This window comes from Gymnoscopelus microlampas, assembly GCF_963454915.1.
Source record: "Gymnoscopelus microlampas genome assembly, chromosome: 6".
Lineage (NCBI taxonomy): Eukaryota > Metazoa > Chordata > Actinopteri > Myctophiformes > Myctophidae > Gymnoscopelus > Gymnoscopelus microlampas.
Window position 1 is genome coordinate 37,879,337 of NC_139943.1, and position 26,831 is coordinate 37,906,167.

The following is a 26,831-nucleotide window of genomic DNA, read 5'->3' on the forward strand; positions in this document are numbered from 1 at the left end:
TCAGTACAGTTGGACATGGCGTAGGGATGTGGACGGTGGCTCGTGGGCAGTCGTTCTAGAAGTTGGACAAGTTTACGAAACAGTGTTTTTTTTTGTCATTTAGTTTTTGCAACGTTACATTAGTTTGGGATATTTTTTTTGTGGGAGTGAAGTGTCGGTGAGTATGTTATACTTCAGCATGATTTAGATTTTCCTCCCACATTCGAATGTAACTGTCGAAGCGAGGCTGCTGTGATTCACACAGTTGTTCGTGGTGAATTACAACGTTGTAACGTTATCACATTTAACGTCACATCTTAAACTGTGTTTAATATTCGCTTATACCATATAAAGTCTGGGAAAGCTTTGCCACAACCCAGTTTGTGCCCTGGCATTTTGGTACTCACCATTACATTGCCTGAGGTCACGTCTTTTCACACATAGACCAACAATAGGCTAAGTAAAGTTACTTTGTATGCTTCTTTTTGTATGCTTCTTTGAAGTGATAATGTCTGACTCAGTCCTGGTTTGACGTTTAGGTGTTGACCAGACTATAAAAAGAAAGTAAAGTTGCTCAGATTTGTTGTCTTTGAAGAATCGCTAGTATTACGTTTTATTACTTTGGTGCAACCGCTGTCGTCGTCATCATCAGCCCCACAGGGTAGTTATCTATCTGTGGATAAAGATGAGCCGTTCAACCATCCACCGGATGCTCTGCTGGCCAAGAGCCACTGGAACAATGCAATGCTCCACCATCACGGGTTCCTTTAATAGATCAGTGGTTCTCAAACTTTTTCATGTCAAGGAGTACGTAGGACCCCTAAGTTAATGTGTATTTGGCCACGGACCCCCATCTGAATAGATTATGTGCCAATAAGGAACACATACAAGTGTTAAAAATGTCAAAAATATTCAAACATTTTCAAAGAATGTCAAGATTTGTTGAAAATAGCTGATCCATATAGGGTACTGGGGGTCCCCGGACGGACCCCACTTTGAGAACCTCTGCATTAGACCACGGTCAACCATAAGGACAACCATAACTCTGAAAGTGTACAAATACGCGTCCATTTGGTTCCATTTGCACACTCTCAGAGAGAGTCACAGCCGCAGGGTCCATTTGGTTCCTAACTATCCATCATTTAGCTGGGGACCCCCTGGAACCCACTCAAGGACCCCAGGACTTTGAGAACCACCGCCTTAGATTGTTAAGTTCTATTACAGTGGCAGCTATAGGACAGCGTTGCATTTGTGTTCTGTCAAACTCATTATAGGGGAAAGGTTTCTTCTTCACCAATAAGAATATTGATTGTGATTTGCGGTTGGGTGTTTGTTCCTCACTTCCTCACATATTAACAAATCATGTTTCATCGGCAGTTCCATCTGGCTCTTTTTGTTTTTCCCCATCTCTGTCCTGGCAAAATTCACCAAATCAGATTGAATTGAATTCTTGAATTGCACTGTTTGTGGTGTATTGCTATTCTGTAGTGATACAGACTCATACTGTAGTGCACTGTAATACTGTACAAAGAGGCATATTTATTTCAGCTATGAGGGAAATTCCTAAGCTTGGTAGCCTACTCTCCTCACAACAACATTCATTTCACATGCATTTCATTGCTGTGTTTTGATGGAAAATGTCAAAGATAATTAACTGCTTAGTGTTTAGAGATACAAATAATAGTATAACTTGAGAATATATGGTATTTTACATTGTTATTAGAGGATTAGTGGATTATGCATATTGACAGGAAGAAAGGCTTGAGTCTTAAATCACACTAATTAATTCAATGCTTGTATCTTTACCCCAGTTTGTTTACATACTCGACCCACCACTACACAGATGCCTGTGGATTTCATATTTTTGACCACAAACCAGCCTATATATAAAGGGAAGGAATGCCCCTTGTGTGCTGTACACCAGTCTCCCTTTTCATGTACCTAGGGCGGTATAAAATTTGTAATAAAATATTTTGCCCTTACACAGGTTTAGAAATAGCTGCAGGTTATTTCAGAGCAGCGCCCCACGGGCGGCTAGTGAATGCCACGAATGTATTTGCTGCCAAGAGACAACAGGGTGACGTAACCCACTAACCACACGGATTCACGTCAAGCTGCATCTTTAAACATGGACACACTTTAACAACTAATTCTACAGTATTAGTGTTGGGGTTTTATATTGTACTTGTTTCAAGCACTTTGTTCATTGGCATATGCCACCTCTTAACACCAGAAAAACTGTTGACCTTAGCCTCTGTTTTCACCTGTTTGTTAAATTGAATATGGATAGTTTTGGCACGCACTCATGTTTGTTACATTGAATTGTCTGGATGTCACCAATTCACTGGTGGTATTAAGAGAGGTATTTGTCTATGCATAGTTAAGAAGTCATGACCGTGGCATTGTTATATTTTGCCATTCAAACTTTTCCCCAGTGTTCAAACTTTCCCTCAGTGTTCAGTATAGAACATGCCTTGTCTGTAGTGGAATAGCATTACGTACCAAAGCCAGAATTAGATGGATCAAACAGGCTGACTGTTCTGTCTTGGAAACGATGCATGAAAGTAAAGATTATTTAGTCAAGACGTTAGATGGCTCAAAACATGGAATTATGAGCAAGAGAATGTCATTATGTGGTTAGACACGGATTCCAGCCCCTTGACTTGCTTTCGTTCACAGAAAGTATTCAGGAGCTAGATTAATTTCCATGTCGCCTCGATTAACACTATTGCTGTCTTCTTTAGTGGAAGACAGTAGTGCAAACTAGGGTTTGTGCCAGCCCAGCATTGTAAATTCCTCACTCCCAGAGCTTTTTACTGCCAATGGAACCCGTCTCTCAGGGCGGTTCTCCAAGCCCTTGGAAACAGCGTAGTTGCATGGCTGCCATAAATGCTTCTTTTCTTCAGAGACAAGTGGCCCCGAAGCCACTTTTCTCCCTTCGTGTGCCAGAGCAGGGTTTTCTATCAGTCAGTTATGGGCAGAGGGAGGAACAAGAGTTTGTATGCCGGCCCGGGAGTAGTCCAGCAGTCTTAAGCTGGAGACCGGTCAGGATAGGTTTCATTGCTCCCCCCCTTGCCTGAAGGGTTTACAACTGATGGATTTGCAAAGCCATTAGGGAGTTCTGCTCTTCCCCATCGCCCTCACCACTCTCTGCATGCCTCTGTGAGTTTTACGCCTGCTTTCTCTAAAGGGCAAGCCTGTTTTTGAATGAGGATTTGGTTTTGTTGTGCTGTGCTGGGGGGGGGGGGCTCAAAAGAGTATCCGGGCAGGTGTTTATTCAAATGGAATTTTCTGTAGTGTGGCAATGCATTCTCTCTAGACATTCTTTTTTTCTCTCTTCACATGATCCTCTATTGAAATACCCTGGCAGATTGAACAATGACCCTCTCTCTTATGGCTGCTGTAAGTGGTGCGTATAGAAAGAGACACAATGAGAATGATGCCTGCTTGAGTTCTCCTGTTGAGATCTCCTCTGTGATTGCAGCTTGTACCTGCGGCTGGTACAAAACAGGCCTGCCAGGCCAACTCTCCTGTTGTTGATATCCATGTTACCAAACAAATTGATGTGGAAAATAGATGTTCTGTCAGTCAGGTCCTGGCAGATGTTTTCTTTTCTTTGTTTCTTTTACATTGAGGGAACTTTACTGCGGCAGCTTTGCATGATACACATACAAGTATGTGTGTTGTTAGCAGGGCAAAGGGAGCTCATTTAGCTGGGTCTTTTGTCTGTTGTTTATTCACACGTTACTAACATAGTAAACATACCATTGAGGCATGGCAAGGTTAGAGACATGTAAACATAGCATTAGAAATGTATTGTAGACTAGGCGTGTGATGTAAAATGCATGTTGCTGTACTACCATTCATATGGTGTACTGTACAGTAACTGACCCATGGTACATTAACCATGGCAAACAATCAGATAGTAATACAATTATAGCCATCAAGTGTTCTGACACAGTTTCTACACTTTGTTGGTGCTGCTGAGTGGACAAGCGGATAGCAGGTTTCTGAGAGGCAACATCTGGTCAGGGCACGTATCTGTTTGAAGTGTGTTTGCTCAATGCCATGTGTTAACCTTACCCCTATTTGACTTGACTATCTGTCTGAGAGTTGTGCTGAATCAGGACTTTAAGGCAGGCCTTGGCTTGCAGGCTTTCCTTCTAGTGTGATCGTGATCCAAACACTGTCTGTGATACCTGCTTGTTATACGGTATGCATAATGCATATACCTGTATACAGTATATATAATATAAGCCTTGGGTATACTTCTCAGGAGAATCGCACTTAATCGATGCTCAATCGATAAAGTGAATCAACTATCGATTAATGAATTCATCGATCATTTGCATCCATAAGCGGGTACAACCAGTATTGCGTAATTGAAAGGGGAATGCATTCTCAACGGGCATCGGCCTAAGTTCATCCATAAATGTGAGTAAGTCTTTCCCACACATATCGGACGGACGGACAGACAGACGGGTACTCTGACAGTGGGCACAACATAGGGATATATATATATAGTATATAGGGATATAGTAGTAGTAGTAGTAGTTATTATAGGGATAAATACTATATTAGTGAGAACCTGAATTTACTATTACAAGTACCAACTGCTTAGTAGCACCTGAGTCAAAGATAATACCGAACAATTGTGTCCTGAAAATACTGGTGTTTAAATTAACCAAACAACAATTGTCCCTGTAAACTAATTTTATTTACATAAATAATACCTATACCTGTTGCACACATTGTCAGAGTACCTGCCTTGTATGTCTGTGTCCGTTTTATGCCCATGTAGATCTCTGTATCTGTCTGTCCTTGTCCCTTTTATGCCCATATGGAGATCCCTGATGTCAATTTATGCCCATATACCCCTACCGTATATGGGCATAGCTGTCGGATCGGTGGTTCTGGCTAAGTTAACTGGATCTTCAGATTTGCTTATGTACAGTATGGGCATACATCTCCTGATGAAACATGTTTGAGATGTGTCTTATCTTAGGTAGCTAGCTAGGCGCTGTAATTTTGTACACTTCTTTGAAAATGCCAGTCGGAGCTCAGTAGATAGCTTTGAGCAGCTTGTTTCCATTGGCTATCTGAATTTGTATGCCTTTACCATGGAACAACTGTGCACACTGGGCCTCATCTTGTTGCATCCTGCTGTGAGCTGTGAAAATCCTGATGTTTTCATGGATGCTTACTTTCCAAATAATGGAGGGTCTGACCACAGGAATGCTGAAATGACAGTGCTAGGTGGGTGGGTGGTTTGGTTTCCATAAAATGATGCCATGTTGCATGTTCCAGTGTTGCACCCTCCCAGGATGTGAGGTAGCTGATTAGAGGTGTGTGTGTGTGTGTGTGTGTGTGTGTGTGTGTGTGTGTGTGTGTGTGTGTGTGTGTGTGTGTGTGTGTGTGTGTGTGTGTGTGTGTGTGTGTGTGTGTGTGTGTGTGTGTGTGTGTGTGTGTGTGTGTGTGTGTGTGTGTGTGTGTGTCGTATTTTATTTCTTATTTTCTTTGTTAAATTCCTTGCATGGCCAATAAACATTTTTTTTTGTTTGTCATTCAGCTAGCAATATGAGCGAGTGATTCAATTCTTACCAGGCAACTTCAATATGAATGGTAGAGAGATTAGTTTTCTTCTGACTGGAGACTTCAATGTGTCATATTCCGGCTGAAAAGAAGTCTACCACACTGTGTGTGTGTGTGTGTGTGTGTGTGTGTGTGTGTGTGTGTGTGTGTGTGTGTGTGTGTGTGTGTGTGTGTGTGTGTGTGTGTGTGTGTGTGTGTGTGTGTGTGTGTGTGTGTGTGTGTTTGCGGGCGGGCGGATTTGTGCTTACTATGATGAATATACAACACAGTCTTTTGATTAGACTCTCTTAGAGAAAGGCATTGCTGTGTTGTTTGGGCTGATGTCCAGAGTTGGGCCACTAAAATGGATCTTCACTCAACTCCCAACAGAGCATGCAGTGTCCTATCTGCTGTTAGCCAACATTGTGCCAATACTTGAGGTAAATGGCCTAATTGATATTCCAAAATGTGTTGTCCAATGATCCAAGTCTGAAAGAGGACACCAGAGAATGTCTGAGGACAAACTGGGTCTTGGCCAATGTGTTGTCGTTGTCAGATCTCATAACCAGATTTTACATGTGATGGTGTCTTGAATGGTTCAACTCTTTTGCTATATTGTTTTTTGAGCACATTGATTTTTAATTCCATACACAGCAAGAAATATGAATGGGCATGCAGTTAAAATAAAAACATGAGCAGTTTTTGATGCCACTTTGCATGTTGCTTGCAGTTACAATATCCATTTCACCTAGTTTTACAATCAATAGCAATACGAGTCCAAGGATGCTATCTTACTTGACACTGTTTTTAGGCACAAACGACTACTAATGCTTTGCAGTGGTGGCCTAATTCTTGGGTGGAGAGCCTTTTGAAATGACAGGCTTATCAGTAACAATACTGCTCACTTATTTGTCAAAAGCTGCACTCAGCCGAAATGAATTCTGCTGCTCTGGGTAGTATTTTAAGAGTTATTCTTTAGCACAGTGCTTAATCTGATTATGCAAGGGTGTTCCTGTGTCACCGTGAAGAAAGCATATTAAGGAATGTCGGCCCACTACTCACATTCCTGATACCTTGGCTATATGAGACATACTACAGTCAGACCATTCCTGATACCTAAGCTATATGAGACAGTCAGACCATCCCTAGTGAGTCAGCAGTCTAAACTTTGATTATCAGTGCACCGGGCTGTCACGGTTTGAAGTCATAACAATCTTGGTGTTATTTCCTTTTTGTTGCATGACCTTGTTTTCTGTCTTTGGTTCTACTTTGGGCCTTGCCCTTGATACTAGTATACCCACAACAACAAATATAGCAAAATACAGGTGGCAGGATTTGTGCATGTTTAGTCAATTAAATAGGAAACACAAAATAAACTGTGAGCTTTTTATAAATTCAAATGTTTAATTCCCAGTGTCTTTGCCACAGCATAGTGTAGCCCTGCATTGGAGTTCTAACAGACTAATGCAGATGAGAGGCAAAGTGATGGGATACAGTATATTATAAAAATTACTCTCCCAACATTTGCCAAGGTCTTTTGTTCACTCTTGACATAATTATGTTACACATCATCACCCATAAGCACCTCCATGAACTAGAGGCTGTTTTTATTCTATTTGCACACTGCTCCTTGACCTATTAAATGAATCATGATTATTTTATTGTATTATTATTGGTGTCAAAAGATGTAATTTTCTTAATGCCTGTGGTAAATGGTTTGTAATGTAGGTAGAAATGTGGTTTTATTGTGCCTCTGTGAGCCTGATGGATGGGAGATAGGCTGTACAGTCAGAATTTGGTCAGAATGTATTGATATGCAGCATCTCATTTTAGAGGGGGTCCTATACACATAAGTAAAACATTACATACAATACAAATACACAAAACAAACACACACATATGGATAGAGTTAGCTTGCTCACCCTCTCCCACCCACACCCCCAGCCCTAAACTCATTTTAAACAAAGACATTGCATGTTATGATTATTAACCCTTGTGTAACAGTGAGGGGATGTGGGCAAGGTGCAACTGCTGACCAAAAAGTTGTTTGAATTAATTGCCGATTTTCACGATATAATTGTAAAAAAAAGAAATCATCATGTTAGGGACAAGTTGTCCCGAACTTGAGTTTGAGAAGCATATAAAATAAATATTTATGCAGCTAAAAGTCTTGTGATTCATTTCTTTCTTTGCCCTCTGCCATCCCAGGTGACTCAGTGATTCAAGATGATGTCCGATGCCAGTGACATGTTGGCAGCTGCCCTGGAGCAGATGGATGGCATTATAGCAGGTAAAGGTTACAAAATATAACCAAATGGATCTGATTGGATAACTTAACACTACAAATTAACACTGAGGATGTTACTGTGCCGATTTCAGCTTATGTTGTCTATCTAAGTAAAAAAGTTCAGATTGTGTTGAAGCAAGCACTAGAGTCTGCATCAACTGGACCCAGGGTAATGGTATTTGTCTTTGACTGTCTATCACAGACCTGACATTTTAATCAGCCGTCAGATGACATGATGTCCCGAGGTCCACGTTTGGATAGGCTTTAGCATTTACTCTGTCCTCATTTAGGCTCTGTGGCTTGTGGCCATGTGGCCAACTGACTCCTATTCAAAGCGCTGTGTTAAATTTGTAGGATTATTCACTTGTGTTGTGCTCACAACGTCAGCGTTGTGAGCTTGTAAATCTGCTATTTTCAGTGAAGAGAATTGGTATAGAGGAAAAACGTAGGGAGCCTAGTATACTTGGGGACACCAGTCAACATAGTATATAGGGCCCGGGGTGCATGCTATTAAGGCTCAGTCCTTAGGCAACCGGCCCGGGTTCGAATACGACCTGAGGCATGTCCTTTCCCATCTCTCTGTCTCTCATAATGTAACACTATCTGAATAAAAAAAAAACACAAAGTATATAGGGGTTAAGTGGTTAATTTACCGTTATTCTATGTAAGGGCAAAATGGCTTCCGTGTGAATATGGACATGAAGCCAACACACCAGCTAGTGTTTTTTAACTTTTTTAACTGTACCACAGTGTGCACATTGTCGTATGACAATCTACAATCTCACAGTGTGTTGTGATGTTACTGTATGATGAAGTGGATCAATCCACTGGGTCTCACTCTCATTCCTGTGCCTCACCCTCCACCTGTTGTCCTTCTTACTGTCAGGTTCCAAGGCTCTGGACTACTCCAATGGTCTGTTTGACTGCCAGTCGCCCACCTCTCCCTTCATGGGGAGCCTGCGGGCACTTCACCTTCTAGAGGACCTGAGGAGTGTTCTGGAGGTGATGGACACAGATGAGAGAGAAGGTCTACGTTGCCAAATCCCAGACTCCACTGCTGATAGCCTGGTGGAATGGCTGCAGGGCCACCTGGTGAGAAAAACAAACACTCACGCTGATAGAGATTTAACACATGCATGTCATGTGCTCGGATGCCACAGTGGTAAAGTACCTGCCCAACGCCACGGGGTCAAGGGGTTTGAATACACCGCATTGCAACCAGCTTTGTCAAGCGTCTATATGAACACAATTGGACCGTTCGGGAAGAGAAGCTGGGCAGCGAGGGTGATATTTGTCACTGCATACTCCTACGGGCTGGGGCGGCACCTGTCAGTAGGGAGTGTTGGGCGAGAGGAGTCAGACAGAGGCTCTACGTCCTCCTGGTGGGTACTCCTCACTGGCAGTCTGGCAGGGTTAGCCAGTAGGATACAACAGCAGTGACAACTCACAGAAAACAATAAGAAAAACACATGCATGTCATAATATAACATTGGGATGAGATCAAGCAAGACAACAGACTGCAAATGAAATTGAACAGATCTGATATAGTAGCTGATTGATCTTGTGTTAACAATATCAGCCAAAGGCTATATGAATAATGTGTCTGGGAGGAATATTATTTATTGTTATGATGTTCTCTGTTAATTTAGTGTATAGTTTTAGCTGCCTTTTCCTGTTTCATAACGTTTCACCTTCAGAGTATTGTTAATTTGTCACATTACTGTTGTTTTCCTCTGTGTAATGTGTAAATATAGGGAGCTTGTGTTGTTGCGTGGGGATTTAGAGGACTTGTTTGCTCTCTAAATGTAGAATTACTTTGCATGTGGTGGATTTCCCTTTATTTGGTAACAACTTCCCCTGTTGGAACCTGTGAAACGGCATATGTAGTGAATGAGATGTGAACACTTATCCATGACATTTACAATGGTATTAATAATATATAATAATAACTATACAAATGTAAATAATATTTTACAGCACTTATCAAACTTCAAATTTGAGAATTACAAAATGTATACTGGAAAAAGTAATAGGATGAAAGACAGAAATATCACATAAAATCTGTTTAAAACTTTTTTTGAAGAGATTGCTCCCGGTGGTTCACCTGGTAGAGCACATACCATTAAGGCTCAGTCCTTGCGCAGCTGGCCCGGGTTCAAATTTGACCTGAGGCCCTTTGCTGCATGTCCTTCCTCATCTCTCTCTCCAGCCATTTCCTGTGTCTTTCCACTTTTGGAAAATGCCCCAAAAATATATATTATTTTAAACAGAAGAGATTCATCAGATCATATTGATTTTGCTGGTTTGCTTGATTTCAAAGACTACGGTCCCTGATGGCAAAATTCTTGTCACTTTTATGACCAGTTAGGACTAAGACTTTGCTTGCCATCCTTGCATGACTCACGATATCCTTGCTTAGAATTCTGGAAATAGTTTGCAACAACATGAGGATTAAAGGTGTTTACCAGTGTCATGATGAGATTTCTCAAATATGGCTTGTGGCAGACTGCAGGATTGTCTATTAGTGCAGAAATGATACTGTCCCACTGTTGGATTGCAGTACAGTTTTGCAAGCAGACAACAGCGTTTGGTGAAATAAGTTTCTCTGTGATGATAGGGGAGAATGTGCTCGGAATGCAAACAAGCTTTAGCACATCTGGCTTGCTTCTCGATTTAGCCCACTCACAATACCACATTGCAACCCAACAAGTGCAGAAGAAGGGCAGTGCCAAATATTACTTCCGAGTAGGCAACCATTTTGTTTGCTAAGCAAAAACATCACTGGTATTCTCTGCTGAGCGGCCTGGGAATGAGAGACGAATTGCAGGTGTTTTCAATGTCACTGCAAGGGTGCTCTGAGAAACACACTCATGTCCTGGGAACCAGCATGCTGTCTGGGAGAACAATGGGCTGACTGCCAGGCAAATGCCAGAGTTTATGTGTAATGTGCACAGCACTCTGTAAGCAGGCTGCCTTTTCAGCCATGTACGGTGCTGCTGGTGGAGAATAAATCAGTCATACCATCATGGGAAGGCTTTCATGTAGGATTACTATAAGGCTTCTTCTTCTTCAGTGAAACGTTAAGGAATTGACTGATTTCTGGAGATCCCTCAGGAATTATTATTGACTGAAACATGCAGCTTGGCTCCTTTGCCACTAGTGACCCTTCCACAATCATGCCATACCCCATCCAAGCAGACTGTGGACCAATATTGTTTAACATTCTTTAATTCTTCTCTTTTTTCCCTGTAGTCCAACGGGCACCTCTCGCTGAGCGGGGGAGACCACCACTACCAGGAAAGACTCTCCCGACTAGAGAGTGATAAAGAATCACTGGTGCTTCAGGTACCCATAGCGTGATTCTTCAGCAGTCTCCTATTTGTCTTTGAGACTTCACTACCACTGGGAAAGACAACCACCTCATTTTACTATACATAAAAAAACTACATTTAACTTGTGTGAAAAGATAATAATGAGGTTTTGGTGCTATGCAGGTGAGCGTCCTTACAGACCAGGTGGATGCTCAGGGGGAGAAGATCAGGGACCTGGACATGTGTCTGGAGGAGCACAGGGAGAAACTCAATGCCACTGAGGAGATGCTGCAACAGGTAATGTACTGTTACTGTACACTGTAAAATCCTGAGTGTTCATTTTACACTCAGGAGTATATACATTTAATTCACAAACCATTCTTTTCAGACTATTCAAATCAATCTGACTGTGTTAACTTTAACAAAACATAATGGCACAATAACATTTTGTGTGTTGGATCACTACCTCAAGCATGTATGAAGTCTCTACAAGTTGAACTGCACTATGTTTGGTAAAATAGTCGACAGTAATGTCAAGTAGTGAGTCGTAATTGATTTTGAAACGCTGTACATTGTCTGTACCACTGCAGGAACTGTTATGCAGGTCAGCTTTAGAGACCCAGAAGATGGAGCTGATATCTGAGGTGTCCAACCTGAAGCTGAAGCTCAATACCATAGAGAAGGACAGAGTGGACTTTGATGACAGGTTCAGGGACAGTGAGGTATGCTGTGCTAAATCCTTAGGAATTTTCATTGTCTCTTTAGGTTTCCCCGTTGTCTTGCTAAACACACAGTCCCCTCCCCCCACACACACACACACACACCAAAACACATTATTTTGGCCGTGCACCTGTGTGGAGGAGGGAAGCCTTGTGCCATCATGTGTTTCAAAGCAGCTGTGTGTTGAATGAGAAAAGTGATTGTAGGATTTCAAGGAAATGTCAGCCTCTGGTGGGATAGCTAGTGTGTGTGTATGACTTCACTGTTTGTTTTGCAGGATGCGATGAACAGCTGTGGTGCATAAAATCCACTGGCTTGTTTGTTTTTGATAATAATTATGAGATTGCATTTTTTTTCTTAAATTAACTATGGCGAGTTTGAATAGTTTCCATGCAAAAAATAAAAGAGAACTGTAAAGAAGAGATGTCAATCTCTTGTGTAGAGATTTCCTGAGCCAGATGAAGCGTGCAGAGCACTTGGGCAGCTTTCAAACACATCATTGTTGTTGTAGCAGCGCAGCCGTGTGTCCCAGTCCCCTGGAACAACGGGCTGCTGTCCGTGCCTCAGGGCACGCTGAGCGCTCCCTCCACATCCCTCCACCCCCATCCACCAGCAGCTTCCCTTCATCTCATCTGATCTGTACAGCTGCTTCGGGAATTCTCGTGTCCAAGGAAAGCGGTCCTTCCAGAGGACACCAAAATACTGTTTTTAAGTCACTGCCATTGTTTTTCAAAGCTACGATGTGGTTCTTAGTTTATCAGTCATGGATTTGTAGTTATAATGTTCTTGAAGGTTATGGAAATTACTTTTTATAGAGTAGCTTTCAGATCCTCTGCATAACTCAACATGTGCAGTATAGGTTGCCTCGGGTTTGCTTAATTTACAAGCAAATAATACTGATTTTATAGCCATGCTCCTCTAGCTGTAAGGTTGTATTTAGTCCTTGGATAATCCAAGGAGTTCACTCAATCAATCTCATTCAAAATAGAAACATCCTCAATGAAATTAGATGAACATGGTGTGGTGCCGGTCGATGGTGAAGTGGTAAAGAAAGATGCCAGTGGAAACACCCATGCCCTCTCTGGCCTGTTTGAATAACATCTTCAATGCCTCTTAAAAAGTGTAGATGGTAGGCCTACAGACTGATGAGAACTGCTGTTGATTAAATCCATGTTGATGTGTAGTGTTTTTACTGAATATGTGTAGGCTGGCTAATGTGGCTATATTTCAGTATCTTTCGTCGTGTTTTACGACAAATTTCTGTGCTGCATTTTGTCGTCCCAGTGTCTCTCTGTGATACAGTCTGTCTGCTTTCAGGACCTGATTCTTGAAATTAATGAACTACGGTACAGACTGACAGAGATGGACAGTGAAAGATTACAGTATGAAAAGAAACTCAAATCTACAAAGGTGAGTTGTCATACAGTGGTTCATGTTGCCAGATTTCATGCAGTGCTCTCTAAATAAAATCACCATAGTCATAATGAAGAAAGTATTCATTGTTACTTTCCAGTCAGTTCTAATTTCCTTTTTGTTATCCTGAAATGGTTCAGGAATGTGGTCTGTTTTTCTATTTTCTTTTTTTCTCTTTGACTTGAGTCTCAGGTTTCCCTCTATCTCATCGTCGTCTCGTAACCATCACTTGTCACATCTCTATTTTCTCTCTCTTCTCTGGTTGATCTCTCTACTGCTAGTCTGTAATGGCTAAGCTTTCTAGTCTGAAAATCAAAATGGGCCAGATGCAGTATGAGAAACAGAGGAAGGAGCACAAACTCCAAGCTATGAAGGTTGGCTTCCCTCAGGGTTCCTGTTGTGCTTGCCTTACTTTTCTTTTTTTGTTAGTCTTTCCACCTTGGCTCCTGTTTTTGTCCCCATTTTCTTTTTTCAAAGGAATGTTAAAAACTGGTGTGCAGTGTCTGTTTTTTGTTGTTTTTCTTTCATTGCCTTTTCACCCCTAGAAGGAAATATTAAATGTCACTTTTGTAAAAATGTAAATGAAATCAGTCTATGTTTTATTTTGGGGTTGAGTCAAAAGAAAAAATCAAGTGTGCTAAAAAATGCCACTTCCTTTGGGCTCCATCCTTCAAACCACAGGTATGCTTTAATTTGGGTTTTTTCTGCCCCCTTTTGGCAAGAGTTCAGTTCAGTGTGTTTTGCTGTATCTCCTTTTTGTTTCACTTGTCCTACGGATGAAGAATTTATTTTCTCTTGTTTTATAAGAAATCTGTCTTAAACTTGTTTTATTTTGAATGTCCCCATGCTTGATCGCATCCCGGTCCCTTAACCGTGCACTGTGTATTGCATAATGGCTCTTGTGATACGTCAACCCTCTCCCAGATATCAGCACTGACCCATCCCTGCCCCACACCCATCCCAAACAGGGCAGGTGTGACCAGACCACGCGCTGCCACGTCAGCATCCGTCAAATGTTTGTGTTGTGGTTTGTTTGTAGTGGTGAATGATTGAGTGTGTGGGAGTGGGAGTGGGGTTGGGGGTTGCTTGCATCGGGCCTGATGTTTTCTGTGTCCTGTGTTTAACAGGAGGAGCTGGCCATGCTGAGAAGGCAGCTGGAGGGCAGGGACGGAGAGTTGAGGAGACTACAGGACGAGACGTGCTTCAAAGCCCTTACCTCCAGCAGTACAGACGGCACAGAGAGAGGTGGGCTTAGCAGAGGTGTCTTTGCTTGAGGGAATAAGAAAAAAAAACAGCACTTGCACTCAATGTATTTTCACGAAAGTAAATTAGAAGACTTAACCACTTGAACCCTAGCGTCCCTATTCTAGGACAGCGAAAATGGCAGATCTACAAGGTCACAACACATCGAAGCACAATGTGTTGTGAGATTGTAGATTGGCGATTTTTGCCCAAAATAATTGGTGTAGAGGAAACAGTTATGGGGCCTAGGATAGACCCATGGGGGGCTCATGTCAATGAAGTACATAGGGTTTGAGTGGTTAAAGATAGTGAATGAATATTTTTGTATTAATGATCAAAACAGACTGGTGGGCAATCCTCCAGAAACCTGCCACCAGTTTTTTGTTTCATAACTCCTCTGTCCTGTTTAGTCTCTCATCCAGATGAAACTCTTAAAAAGAGGCTGAAAGAGAAACGTAAGGGCGGTTTTAATGCCTGCGTTTATTGTTGCACCTCATCATCTCTCCCCTGTCTGCATGTTTGGGCATGAGCCACCTGAACCCCTGCTTGTCCATTATAACCCATTGGAGTGCTAATAACTGACTGTCTACGGAGGCCCAGCACTCCACCTCACGTTAAAAACAGTGCCGCTGTTAAGCCTAATTTATACTTGGTCAGGAAAATCAGTTATTTTTGGCAAGCATTGCTGTTGTGTGACAAAGTATAAATTAGGCATTATTAGGCAGCACTAAGGAGACTGAATCCAACCAGAACACTCTTATTGTCATGTAAAATGTGTCCAACCTGAAACATCAACAAGGAATGTTTGCTTTTCGTTTTTCAAACAGAAAATTAGGAATGAATGGTTTTACTGTGTCATACACTGTCTTGCTCCTCCCTGTCACCCGTGCAGGCTGTGCACCCCACCCTCACAATAATCACCTCTTGTACCCCTGAACAACTCTCCTTATACTTGCCTCTCACTTCTCTGAACGTTCCCTCCTTACATCAGCACCCAGTGTGTGCCATGCTGGCTAACCCTCAATGTTGTCCATATAATAACATATTGTGAGAGCTATGAAAAAACATCTGTACTCTCTGCAACATACTTCAGGTTTTCCAAAATGGTAGAGCATTTTCATTTACTGCATGTGACTTTGTTGCACAAAATTGCCCACTCTGGGCACCCAAAAATACCACCTGAATGTTATGTTGAAAACCCCAGTCTTAAAAAGATACTTTTGTTGTAGAAAATAGAAGAAAGTTCCACTACAATAGATGAAAGATAATATGTAACTTTGTGTGGAACATACTGTACCTCAAATTGAATAATTTAATGTTTTAAATGGTCAACACTGAAAGCTAAACAGTTGTTCCTCAGGCCACATTTGTTAATGTTGGATGTTGACTCTTAAATGATCTTCTAAAGAGCTGTGCAAGATGAAAAGTGAAAATGTTCTACTTAAATAAAAAATACCACATCAAGTCTTGCTCACTCAAGCGTAGCATTATCCAGTTAAATGTGTGTGTGTGAGACTGAAGCTGGCATAAATGGCAAACATGTATTGGATAATATACCAATATGTGTTCAGGCTCACTCCATCAGGGAGTTTCCAGATCCGCACAAACACAGTTCACAATGTGGAATGTTTTGTTCTGTGTCTGAAATGCTTGTCTTCTCTTCACTAGATGTGGAAGTGCAGAGAATGAAAAAGGCAGTTGAATCGCTGATGGTAGCCAATGAGGAGAAGGTAAGTGACCCAGGTTATGTTTCCACGCTTTATTCACATTTAGTTCAGCGATCAGCGTTGAATCTGCTCTGCTCCCAAGCAACCTCTCCACCATCCCATTGCCTCTTCATCCACAGGATCGCAAGATCGAAGAGCTGAGGCAATCGCTGCTGCGTTACAAAAAGGTCCAGGAGATGGTGATGTCTGTGCAAGGAAAGAAAGGTTAAACTACTTTGATTTTTTTGGTCACTGGCTCAGTCGAGGCAGAGGCTCCTTTGTGTATTCAAAGGATCAATGGCTGATTCTTTTGTGTGTTTAAACTGTCAGTGACCCACATTGAGCATAGCCTCAAATTTCCTCTGTGGTTGAGTTTTCTTTTCTTTTTCCATTCCAGAGAAAGGCAAAGACGGTGAGAGTGATGAGAGTCCCAGTGACAGTCCCATCTCCATGTTGATGATCAACCCTGTCACCGCAGAGACTGAAAAGCCTGAAGTTGAGGAAGTGAGAGAGAAGAGCCCAGATGAGGTATCACATTTGTAGCACATGATGCCACAGTATCAGACTTAGATGTAGTTGTCAATAGATGAAGAAAACTCCCTCCCTGCCGGGAGAGCAGTGGGTCAAAGTCCTCAGTCCACAAATATAGCCAGGGGCAACTATCACGGCAAGAAACCAGAGAATCAAGTACAAAATCTGTGGTTATAAATCTATCACATACTGTAATTGGAGTTTTTTTTTCCTTTTCAGTGCTAATCATTTTCAAGTTAAAAGAATCTGTGCAAAATTTGTGCAAACAATAATGTGTTCCAACATGATGTTCATAAAGTTAGCTCTCCTGGTCATTGATAGTGGAATCAAACCAGATAGTGATTTGGTGACATCATTGATTGTCTTGGCTCTCACACTGCCAGCTTTGCAAGAGACTTGTTCACGTTTACAAGTAGACTGTTTCAGATTGCAAGGAGGAACGTGAGAGTAGTGATGGGAAAAACAGTTCATTTCGGTGAACGAATGATTCTCGTTCAGTTCACGGCAAAGACTCGTTCAAATGATTCGTTCACGTTCTCGTTCAGTTCCGCTTCAGGTCCCGGCGGAGCGTATGGGATGCGCTACGCTAACTGCATGAAACTGTGTGCATCTGATCCCACTGACTACACTGACATGACTGCACAGTAGTCTACTCTGTACAGAAACACAGCACTGTCATTCACGATCTAATTGCACCATCTTCTTTGTAATATAATGTGTAGAAGTAATATTTAAATTAATAATAAATATAAATAAATAATAAATAAATAAAGTGTTTTTACTTTACTGGAGTATTTTCAATTATTAGTATTTTTACTTCTACTCAACTACATCTCAGAGGCAAATATTGTACTTTTACTCCACTACAATTATTTGAAAACTTTAGTTACTTGTTACATTACATTACATTATACAACATACATTTACCACGTTAGCCCTATTTTATACCTACAAGCTCACGCGTTGTGAGCTTGTAGAACTGCTATTTTCAAACATTTTATTCATTCTGGTTACTATTATTATTTTGGCTATAATATGTGGCTGACTGGCTGTGCAGATTGCATCTTGCATTCATTCTGAAACGTGTTAATTGTCCGTGACCTGACAATCGTTGTCTGCATTTCTTTCATAGTTAAATGTCGTGCTATCTGGTCACCACCGGTCTTTTGTACAGGAACAATGAGTACAACACTAACAACACAACAGCAGTGCTTCATTTCAATCCACAGAATTTGCAATGCATGTCCGCCTGTCTGTCGCGGGAAGCACGCTGAAGCTCCCGTCCTCCTGTGTGTGTGTGTGTGTGTGTGTGTGTGTGTGTGTCTGCGGATCGGGGGGCGGGGCATGAACGAACCCGTGAACGCAACAGTTTCGAGTCATGAACGTATTCGTTCACGCTCACGGCAAAGAACTAGTTCTTATGAGCCGATCGATCATGACCGACACATCACTACGTGAGAGTGAATGCAATTTCTTTAATAGTCAGATTGCACTGCATGCTATGCTACGTTTCTGGAGAAAGTACTGGTGTAAAATCAACAGAGTATGTAAAAAGGTGTTAAAGTAAATGTGTTAACTGAATCTCTATCTAATTAATTTAATGGCGCCTCGTGTCCATCTTTTATGACTTAAGGTGTTGACTACTGTTTAATTGTGCCCCGAGGGTAATTTATCACTAAGCCGCTGTATAGCAGTTGACAAGATGTGATGCAACATTCTGGAGTTGCTAATAATATATTGGCTGTCCTCTTCCTGTCCTTCCTGTTTTTTCACTCTGATCCTTGTTCAGTTGGACAGCCTCAGTGGAATGATTGACGTGCCATCGCCCACTCCCAGCCCCTCTGCCAAGTCCAGCTCTGATACAGATGGGGTTTCGGAACAGGTTCCAGCAGATCCATTGGAACACAGGTTCGCTTTTTCCTTTTAAAAGTCAAAAAATAACCTTTCAAAATAAAAAATATGTGGATGTAGACCATCCCTAGAGGCCATTTCCCACCTTTGTTCTCCGTCTGATCTTTATCTATCTTGACTCTCCGCTGTAGCTTATACTATCTAATGAAGACAAAAAGTAGAGATTACGTCTCCCAGACTTTTGCTCAAAGATGAATTGCCCTTTGCAGTGAGTTGACCGCGACATATCATTTGTATTAAAATCAGGCACACAGTTACCCAAATCTGGTTAATGACAAATCTATAACTCTGATGGCAGAGGGGCTTCTCATTCTTCTATTTATATATAAAGCACTGTACTGACTGTAGCTCGCAGCTTGTCTATGTTGCAAGCCAACGTTTGTCCTGTCCGTTCCCTGCAGCCGTGCAGAGAGTGAGGAATTGTCCCCTGAGCCCCCTTTTTATGTTACATGCAACAATGAGTATGTGTGAAGGAGCGTGTCGTATCCTGTAGCTCTGGATCTCACCCACTCGCAACTTTCCCAGAGGCAATTTGGAGACTGACAGATTGTCCTCCTGACTGAAGCGTGCATTGTGCTCAGTGGTGGTCTTTTGTCATTGCAGCACCCCAGACACCACCAAGGCGGGCAGCCAGGACCACTTGGATAGCATCACCAGTGAAAAGGTAAAATACTTAGTACACAGTAAAATCCTGAGTTTACATTTAATGTAAACTCAGGGTAAGGGTCCTCTTGAGTTCAGATTTGCTGTATAGATCATACTTGAAAGTATTTCCATTCTGAAAGTGTCCACCTGTTACTCATTAACTTGGCAACTAAGGCCTGTTTTAGCAGATTGCAGATCTGCAAGCTCACAACACGTCATGGTGCGACGTGTTGTTTTTGGTGCGTGACGCAAGCCGCAAGTATAAATCAGGCATAAAACTGTTCTATTATATAATTTTTAATTTGTGTGAGCCTGACAAGTAATGAAAGCAAGCTGTCCTTTAGTTCTACTGAAACATTCCGTTTAACTGTAGGTATTCTTTTCATCTCGTTCTTAGGCCCCACTGTCTTCAAATCTACTGTACCTTCACTCTGAAGTTGATGCTAGTGTCCTCAGTTTGCATATCGTGACAGAATAGTTGGCCTCTAGTTGTACAGCATGCATCTTTAACTGTTTTGTCCTGTATTCATAGTGCTGCACGTTTGTAAATATGTACTATTTGTGAGCAAATGTTTTCCTTTCTCTCAGAACAATGCCAGTGAAGAGATCAGTAAGGTCAGTGATAAGCCACCCAAGGGTCCCTCTGCCACCTTGCCACCCTCAGTCTCACCTGCAGACGATGATGCCTTTGGAACAAGAAAGGCCCGTTCATCCTTTGGGAAGGGCTTCTTCAAGATCCGAGGGGGCAAGAAGACAGCCAGCACCCCCAACCTCGGTAAGGAAAAGCAGACTGTGTGTGTTTTAGAGACTAGATAGCTTTGCAGTGACAATATTAACACTTATTGTGGCTGCATTGTGCTTTCTATTTCATATTGTATATATGTGTCATTTTTAGCTTCCTAATGCTTATCTCCATATATTGAGCAAATAGTTGCAAATCATTTGTAAATGTTTCTATACTGTTGCGTTCAGTGTAACGCATCAACGTTCCTTTCTTGAGCAAACATACCTGGCAATAAAAACAATCTGGATTTTACCTTGAAGAGACAAAAATGTCTATGTTTGAGATTATTTTACTTCAGATTTCATGTTCTATTTTATATGAATATTAAATATGTAGCTTCCTTGAGAATGTGCTTTTTTCCTTTTTCTCATTTTCAAGACTTCTCTTCTTTCACAGACATCTTTTTTTATGTTTCCTCAAGCCACACCCATGAAATAATGTGTCCCAGGACCGTAATTTTCAGCCCACACAAACTGTGGTCCCCGTTTAATTATGGAAGCTGCCCTGTAGTGGTGTATGCCTTGCGTCTATGTGTGTGCTTTTTCTGTGTGGACTACATGTAATTGTGTGCTCCATTCTAAATCCCCCTGTCCCAGTTGTTGTCCATTTGATAATCTTTTCCCTCTATCTTGTTCCTACTGTGTTGGGCCGTGTCGTGTGTGCTTTGTGTAACACGTGAAGACCGCAGCCGGAGTGCAAGTGCACCTATGCTAGGTACAGTATGGGACTGCAGGGCATGTTAGGGTTGCAGTAGTTCTCTGGACGTAAATCAGGAGACTACTGAAATCACTCTCATAAGACAATTTACGTACATCTACATCCTTTCCTAAAGCGCTCATTCGACCAACAACCTTTTCAGTGTATAATTTAGGCTAATCAGTATAGCTGCAGTAGCTAAAGCAACCACACCTCTTGTCACAAGCAGTTTTACCAAGTGAAATTGCTTTTAACAAGCACCGTTGGTCCGGGAAACATACAGACAACGTGTCGTATGTTTATCTTTGTGTGTCTGCGCTTGCATGTTTGCTTATGTAATTTATTTTGTCTGTCTTTACTCAAAGCACTTTGTCATGTCCCCAGTCATTACTACCAACTGTAAAATTGCTGCCCTATCGGGTCTTAAGAAACCCTTTTCTTTTCTTGAATCTTTTTTTTCTTGGCTCTCTCTGCAGCAAATCTTTTGGTCTCACACTAAACAGCACTCCAACTTTCTTTCATTTCAAATGAAACTGCAACGTTCATTTACAGCCTTAACGTGTGCCACTAGTCCCTCAATGTTCTTCACTTATGCATGCATATCAGGCAGCGTATCGCAGCTGACACCCCATCCCCATGACCTGAGTTGTCATGTGCCCGCCGGTCTGTGTTTTGAGGATTGCAGCTCCAGCCCCCCGAGTGACACCTCCCATCACTTCCGATCCCTGCATGTCTCCCACACTGGCGCTCGCTGATTGATGTTGATGTCTGATACCCTGCTTGTTCTGTACAGCTGAAACAGACCGACCGGGTACTGACCATCTGGACTTAGCCGGGATGCCTCAGAGGTCGGCCAACAGCGACAGCACCCACACACTCCCAACCACCCCAGAGGGCAAGAAGAAATCCAAGGGCATTATGAAGCTCTTTGGAAAGTAAGCATCTATTTGACTGCTGTTGTCGATGGATGATCCCTTCTATAAGAATTGTTAGATAAGAAGTCCTTATCAGATGAGTGTCTGTCAGTGAAAATGTAAAATCGTGACGCAAAACATTTTCAGTAATATCTACTAGTCTGTGCAATATTATTTGATACTGTAGATGCCTTATCTCAAATAATATAGTCTACACTTCCTTTCCTGTTCACACTGCTCACACTTTATCTGACCCTCCAATATATTCTGCATATATTCCTATTTTTTTACTTTCATACTTTACTCTTTGTGTGCGTGTGTGCGTGTGTGCGTGTGTGCGTGTGTGTGTGTGTGTGTGTCATATTTACTTCTCTTTTTTTTTGTTCTTAGTGCAATGCACCAAGTTAAATTCCTTGCATGGCCAATAAACCGATTTTTTTGTTCAATATGAATGAGATTAGTTTTGTTAGAGAGATTAATATTCTTCTGACTGGAGACTTCAATGTGTCATATTCAGGCTGAAAAGAAGTCAGTCTACCACATTCAACCTGGATGACAACCTATCAGAAGGCGAGTTCAAGCGGGGAGGAGTGCGAGCCACAGCAGGCCCCAGGCTAGGTTGGTCCCGTGACCTCCAGGGTGCCAACAAGTAAGTGTGTGCATTCACCTTGAATAAAGAGAAGCAGCATGATGTGTGGACTCTCTGCTGTGTACACAGCACAACAGGGGTTCCCAAACTTCTTCAGCTATGAGACCCAGAGAAATTTGGTGTCTCCCTGGGACCCAAACATACAAAAATACATTAGGAATTAATCACTTGAGCCATATTTCAAAAATAGTGTCAATAACCGATCAAAAAGATCACAAAACACGTTTTTTTTTTTTACATCTCTGAAAATCTTTTGAAATACTTTTTTTGTTTTGTTTTGTTGTAAAGGCTTAATAATGGGATACCTGTATTTATTTACAACCCAAAATGGGCCGCGAGCCTATGTTTGGGAAACACTGCACTACAACATAAGGTTCAGAGACCTAACAAAGAAGACTGTCAATGTCAGACTGGTTTACTTTGGCAAATTAAAGATGCAAGAAAAATAAATAAAGCTTGTTTATCTACATGTCAAACACCTCAGGAGTCTAAATTATAAAGCAGAAGGCTAAATATAGTATATATGTGTCAGTCAACAAAGTGTAGGACTGCCTTTAAAACATTTGAAAGCTTTGACTCACCTTGTGGTCAAGAATACTCATTTGTTTTTTGTCTTTGTTTTCATCATGCTCTTCTTTCTTCCTTTTTTCCTCCCTTTCTTTTCACTTTTCCCTTGTATTTCTTAGTGACCTGGATGCTCCATTTGCGCGCTGGTCTAAGGATCAGGTGTGTGACTGGCTACAGGAGCAGGGTCTTGGCCTGTATCTGAACATGGCCCGGATCTGGATCTCTTCTGGACAGACGTTGCTACAGGCCTCACAACAGGACCTGGAGAGGGTACGAAAACTACCATTCATACGAAAGAAGGCATATTAACGTAGCTGTCCCTATTTTTGGCGAATTGACAAAATGCTCTTGGTCGACATGCTGATGACATTCACTGATGCCAGAGGCAGATGTTTATTTTATGTTTCATAAATCTATATGATTGAATGTGTGCTCATAAAAACAGTGTGATGAAGGGCTGAAAGTGTTTTAAACAGTTATCAGTATAGTGTTCGCCCAGAATTTCCAAGTTGTTGCATCACTAGCTCATCTTGTAGATGGGCTATTTTTGCTATTTGTTGTATAACAAAGTATAAAGGGCTTAAGTGTTGATACGGGTTGTCGTATATTTCCCCTCTTACATCTCTCTTATTGCTTTATACATTCACTCAGTCTTTCTTCTTTTTTTAATGACGATCATTGCCAGGCCAGCGATTCCTGCTGCTCTCTGCAACTATTTGTGCTGCACTGCAAAATCGAGAGGAGTGGGTCTGTGAAATGGATGGAAATAATGCTTGTTGTCAGGCTAACCGTGTGCGTGTATTGGCCCGGGGCTGTCGGGTGTAATCCTCTCCTCTCGTCTCCTCTGTGTATGTTTAGGAGCTCGGCATAAAACACCCGCTGCACAGAAAGAAGCTGCAGTTGGCCCTGCAGGCCCTGGGCTCAGAAGAGGAAGACGGCAAGGGCAAGCTGGACTACAACTGGGTGACAAGTGAGTACCAACAACCACCAGTCAGTAGAAATGAAGAGTTTTAAAATGGTGTCTCCCATTTGATGCCTCTGTATGCTAACATGGAAATGACCTCCACCATGGGTTCTCACTGCAGATTTTAAGTGGATTCTTTTCACTGGATTTGGGATAATTTACGAAAATAAGTTCTATAGTAAACAAAGGCTTATGCCTTATTTTTTTGATTTTTGTACCGCACTCGCACATACATGTAAAAAACAAAGCACACAGTTGAGATATTAACTGGGTAATTTATGTCATAGAACAATACGTGAAACACTCATAAGCAGAGCTTATTTTCTGTATAAATCAAAAAACCTATTGCAAAAAAAAGCATTTGAAATCTGGTGAGGGCACCTATTGTGAACTCACTTCCTGGTTTTAGGACTACAAACTGTAGCGCTGCAATTGTCCTCTGATTTTGGGTTTCAAGTGAGGGGAAAAAACTGTTAAAAGGAGGCTGATCTCAGTTCTGTATTATTATTTTGATGAGTACATTTATTTGACTGTCATCTTACCCTCCCTCTAACAACACCCATCACCTTTCAGGATGGCTGGATGACATTGGCCTGCCTCAGTATAAGACCCAGTTCGATGAGGGAAGGGTGGATGGTCGCCTGCTGCACTATATGACAGTGGTGAGTGCTGAGAGAGTGAGACATGCTGGATGCTGCACTATATGACAGTGGTTAGTGCTATAAGAGTGAGACATGCTGGATGCTGCACTATATGACAGTGGTGAGTGCTGAGAGAGTGAGACATGCTGCACTACATGACAGTGGTGAGTGCTGAGAGAGTGATACGTGTGCTCTGTCTCAGTGGTGGAAGAAGTAAACAGATTTGTTTTACTTAAGTAAAAGTAGCAATACCACAACATACAAATACTCTGTTACAAGTAAAACGTCTGTATTCCAAACTTTACTAGAGGAAATGTACAAAAGTATTGGCATCAAAATATACTTACAATACCAAAGTAAAAGTACTCAAATTATGAAAAACTAGAGGTCCGGGCGGCCTACGGCCGCCCGAAACCCCTAGCCGCGCACGGGGCGCGTGTATATATGGGATGAACATTTGGGGAAAAAAAAAAAAAAAAAAAGAAGTTGTAATGTAAAAGTAAAAAAATGGAGAAAAAAATTGGGAAGAAATAATATTTTTTATGTTTCAGGGGGTCCGCGGACCCCCTGGTGGTCCGCGCCAAAGTCATCGGATGAAAATCTCCAAACGGTAAAAAAAAAAAAAAAAAAAAAAAAAAAAAAAAAAAAAATCATGCAGGTTCTTGCTTGTTTCTGGCGTGGCATCCCAACCTGGCATCCCAATGCCGGCGATGTGTACTTCCGGGTTGCATAATGATGACATCACTGTCGAATCCTTTGCTGTCATGAACCTAGCCTGGTGTGTTGACCAGTAATGATGACATCACTGGCTAATCCTTTGGTGTCATGAACCTAGCCTGGTGTGTGGAGCAGAGCAGAGCAACGTGCTCTTGTTGTTTTGGGGATTTTCAATGGCGGGCCGTCGTGTTGTGTTGGCCTCGGTGGTACGCAGGGTAAGCGGTAGGAAGCTGCTTCCACTTCCGTTGTGTCCGACATTTGGTGAGTAGAATTAATTATGTTGCGAGGTGGGAATGGTGTAGTGAGGCATGCCAGGTGCCCTACGCGAAACGTAAATTCAGGCCGGCCGCCGTGGCGACAGTGTTGGCGACATGTGGTGTGACGGTGTTGTGTTTAGTCGATAACAGAGCTGTGGGGTGTGGACACCGAGGGCACGGAAGTTGCTCGCCATTTATATAGTTAGATAGCTGATCTACAAGCTCATAACGTGTCGCAATGCAACGTGTTGTGAGCTTGTAGATTGCCTATTTTCGAATTGTTGAAGTATGGAATAGGGTTTTGTAATAATAATCTAAATCTGCATAGTAACTAGTAACTGAAGCTGTCAAATAATTGTACTTTGTTACTTTTCACCACTGCTCTGTCTTCAGATCACATGGTCAGGGTGGGTCTGATGATCCCAATGTCAGCTCTCATCAGGCTGCACAGATATGATTAATATGATTGGAAATGGTCTGACCCTGATAATACTCCAGTTTTCCCAGCCTCTGGCAAACTTTGCACACTGCAATTAAGGGTTCCCAGCTTCCCACGCATCCTGGAAAACCTTGAAAACATTTTTCTTTTCCTTTTTTCTATGCTGTTTTCCAGTCGTGGAAATGGTATGGAAAATGACTTGATTATCATTTCACCCATATGACAGAGTATAATGCAGTATTATCAATGATATGTTATCGGTATACTGTAGGTGTTGGTCACATAATATGTCTTGTTAAATTATCCATGAAAGTGGGAACCCTGATGTAGAAGTGGTGTGTTACTGTTTTTTTTAAATTCACACTTATTGTTTGGATACGGTCTGTGTTTCTGTGTGTTTCTTAGGATGACTTGCTTTCCCTGAAAGTGGGGAGTGTCCTGCATCACCTCAGTATCAAACGAGCCATCCAGGTGCTGCGACTCAACACCTTTGAACCTAACTGTTTACGCCGCAGACCCTCTGATGAGGTGGGTTCACTGCAACAACACAAAACTGCAGAACATCATGATTCATGAACAATTTGCAAATACTTGCACCTCAACATTTCCTCATCAAAAAAGCATTGATTGTAGCCCACAATGCTCAAGTTTATGATACACAACTGTGCGTCCAGAATTATGAATTATTACATTTTTGTCACTCAATGTATTTAATTTGTCATATTTTTCCCTTATGCTCTCACTTGACCTCTATCCTCTCTCTTTTCACAGAATACTGCAAAATGATAGAGTGCGCACGAAAAAAATAATTTCACCCACTTTTTCCACCTGTAAACCTGTGATGTGACAAATAAAGTTGATTCTGATTCTTCTATGTGCTGTGGCTC

General features: G+C 41.8%; 1 protein-coding gene across 3 annotated transcripts in view; it reads left to right on the forward strand.

Annotated features, from left to right (window-relative positions):
• The first annotated feature begins 14 nt into the window (after positions 1-14).
• Positions 15-26,831, forward strand: part of ppfibp1b (PPFIA binding protein 1b) — a 32,306-nt gene continuing 5,489 nt past the window's right edge. Inside the window, exons 1-22 of one of the 3 annotated variants that reach the window (XM_084060143.1) lie at positions 15-157; positions 7,759-7,840; positions 8,724-8,929; positions 11,090-11,182; positions 11,332-11,445; positions 11,739-11,870; positions 13,186-13,278; positions 14,409-14,526; positions 14,934-14,978; positions 16,192-16,253; positions 16,370-16,454; positions 16,627-16,757; positions 18,550-18,668; positions 19,275-19,335; positions 19,905-20,091; positions 20,782-20,814; positions 21,590-21,731; positions 22,228-22,359; positions 23,046-23,196; positions 23,785-23,896; positions 24,464-24,552; positions 26,350-26,472. In XM_084060143.1, the coding sequence (XP_083916269.1) occupies positions 7,777-7,840; positions 8,724-8,929; positions 11,090-11,182; positions 11,332-11,445; positions 11,739-11,870; positions 13,186-13,278; positions 14,409-14,526; positions 14,934-14,978; positions 16,192-16,253; positions 16,370-16,454; positions 16,627-16,757; positions 18,550-18,668; positions 19,275-19,335; positions 19,905-20,091; positions 20,782-20,814; positions 21,590-21,731; positions 22,228-22,359; positions 23,046-23,196; positions 23,785-23,896; positions 24,464-24,552; positions 26,350-26,472 (2,292 nt within the window). In that variant the 5' untranslated portion in view covers positions 15-157; positions 7,759-7,776. The remainder of the gene's footprint in view (positions 158-7,758; positions 7,841-8,723; positions 8,930-11,089; positions 11,183-11,331; positions 11,446-11,738; positions 11,871-13,185; positions 13,279-14,408; positions 14,527-14,933; positions 14,979-16,191; positions 16,254-16,369; positions 16,455-16,626; positions 16,758-18,549; positions 18,669-19,274; positions 19,336-19,904; positions 20,092-20,781; positions 20,815-21,589; positions 21,732-22,227; positions 22,360-23,045; positions 23,197-23,784; positions 23,897-24,463; positions 24,553-26,349; positions 26,473-26,831) is intronic. The other 2 variants (XM_084060144.1, XM_084060145.1) reach the window with 2 other exon arrangements.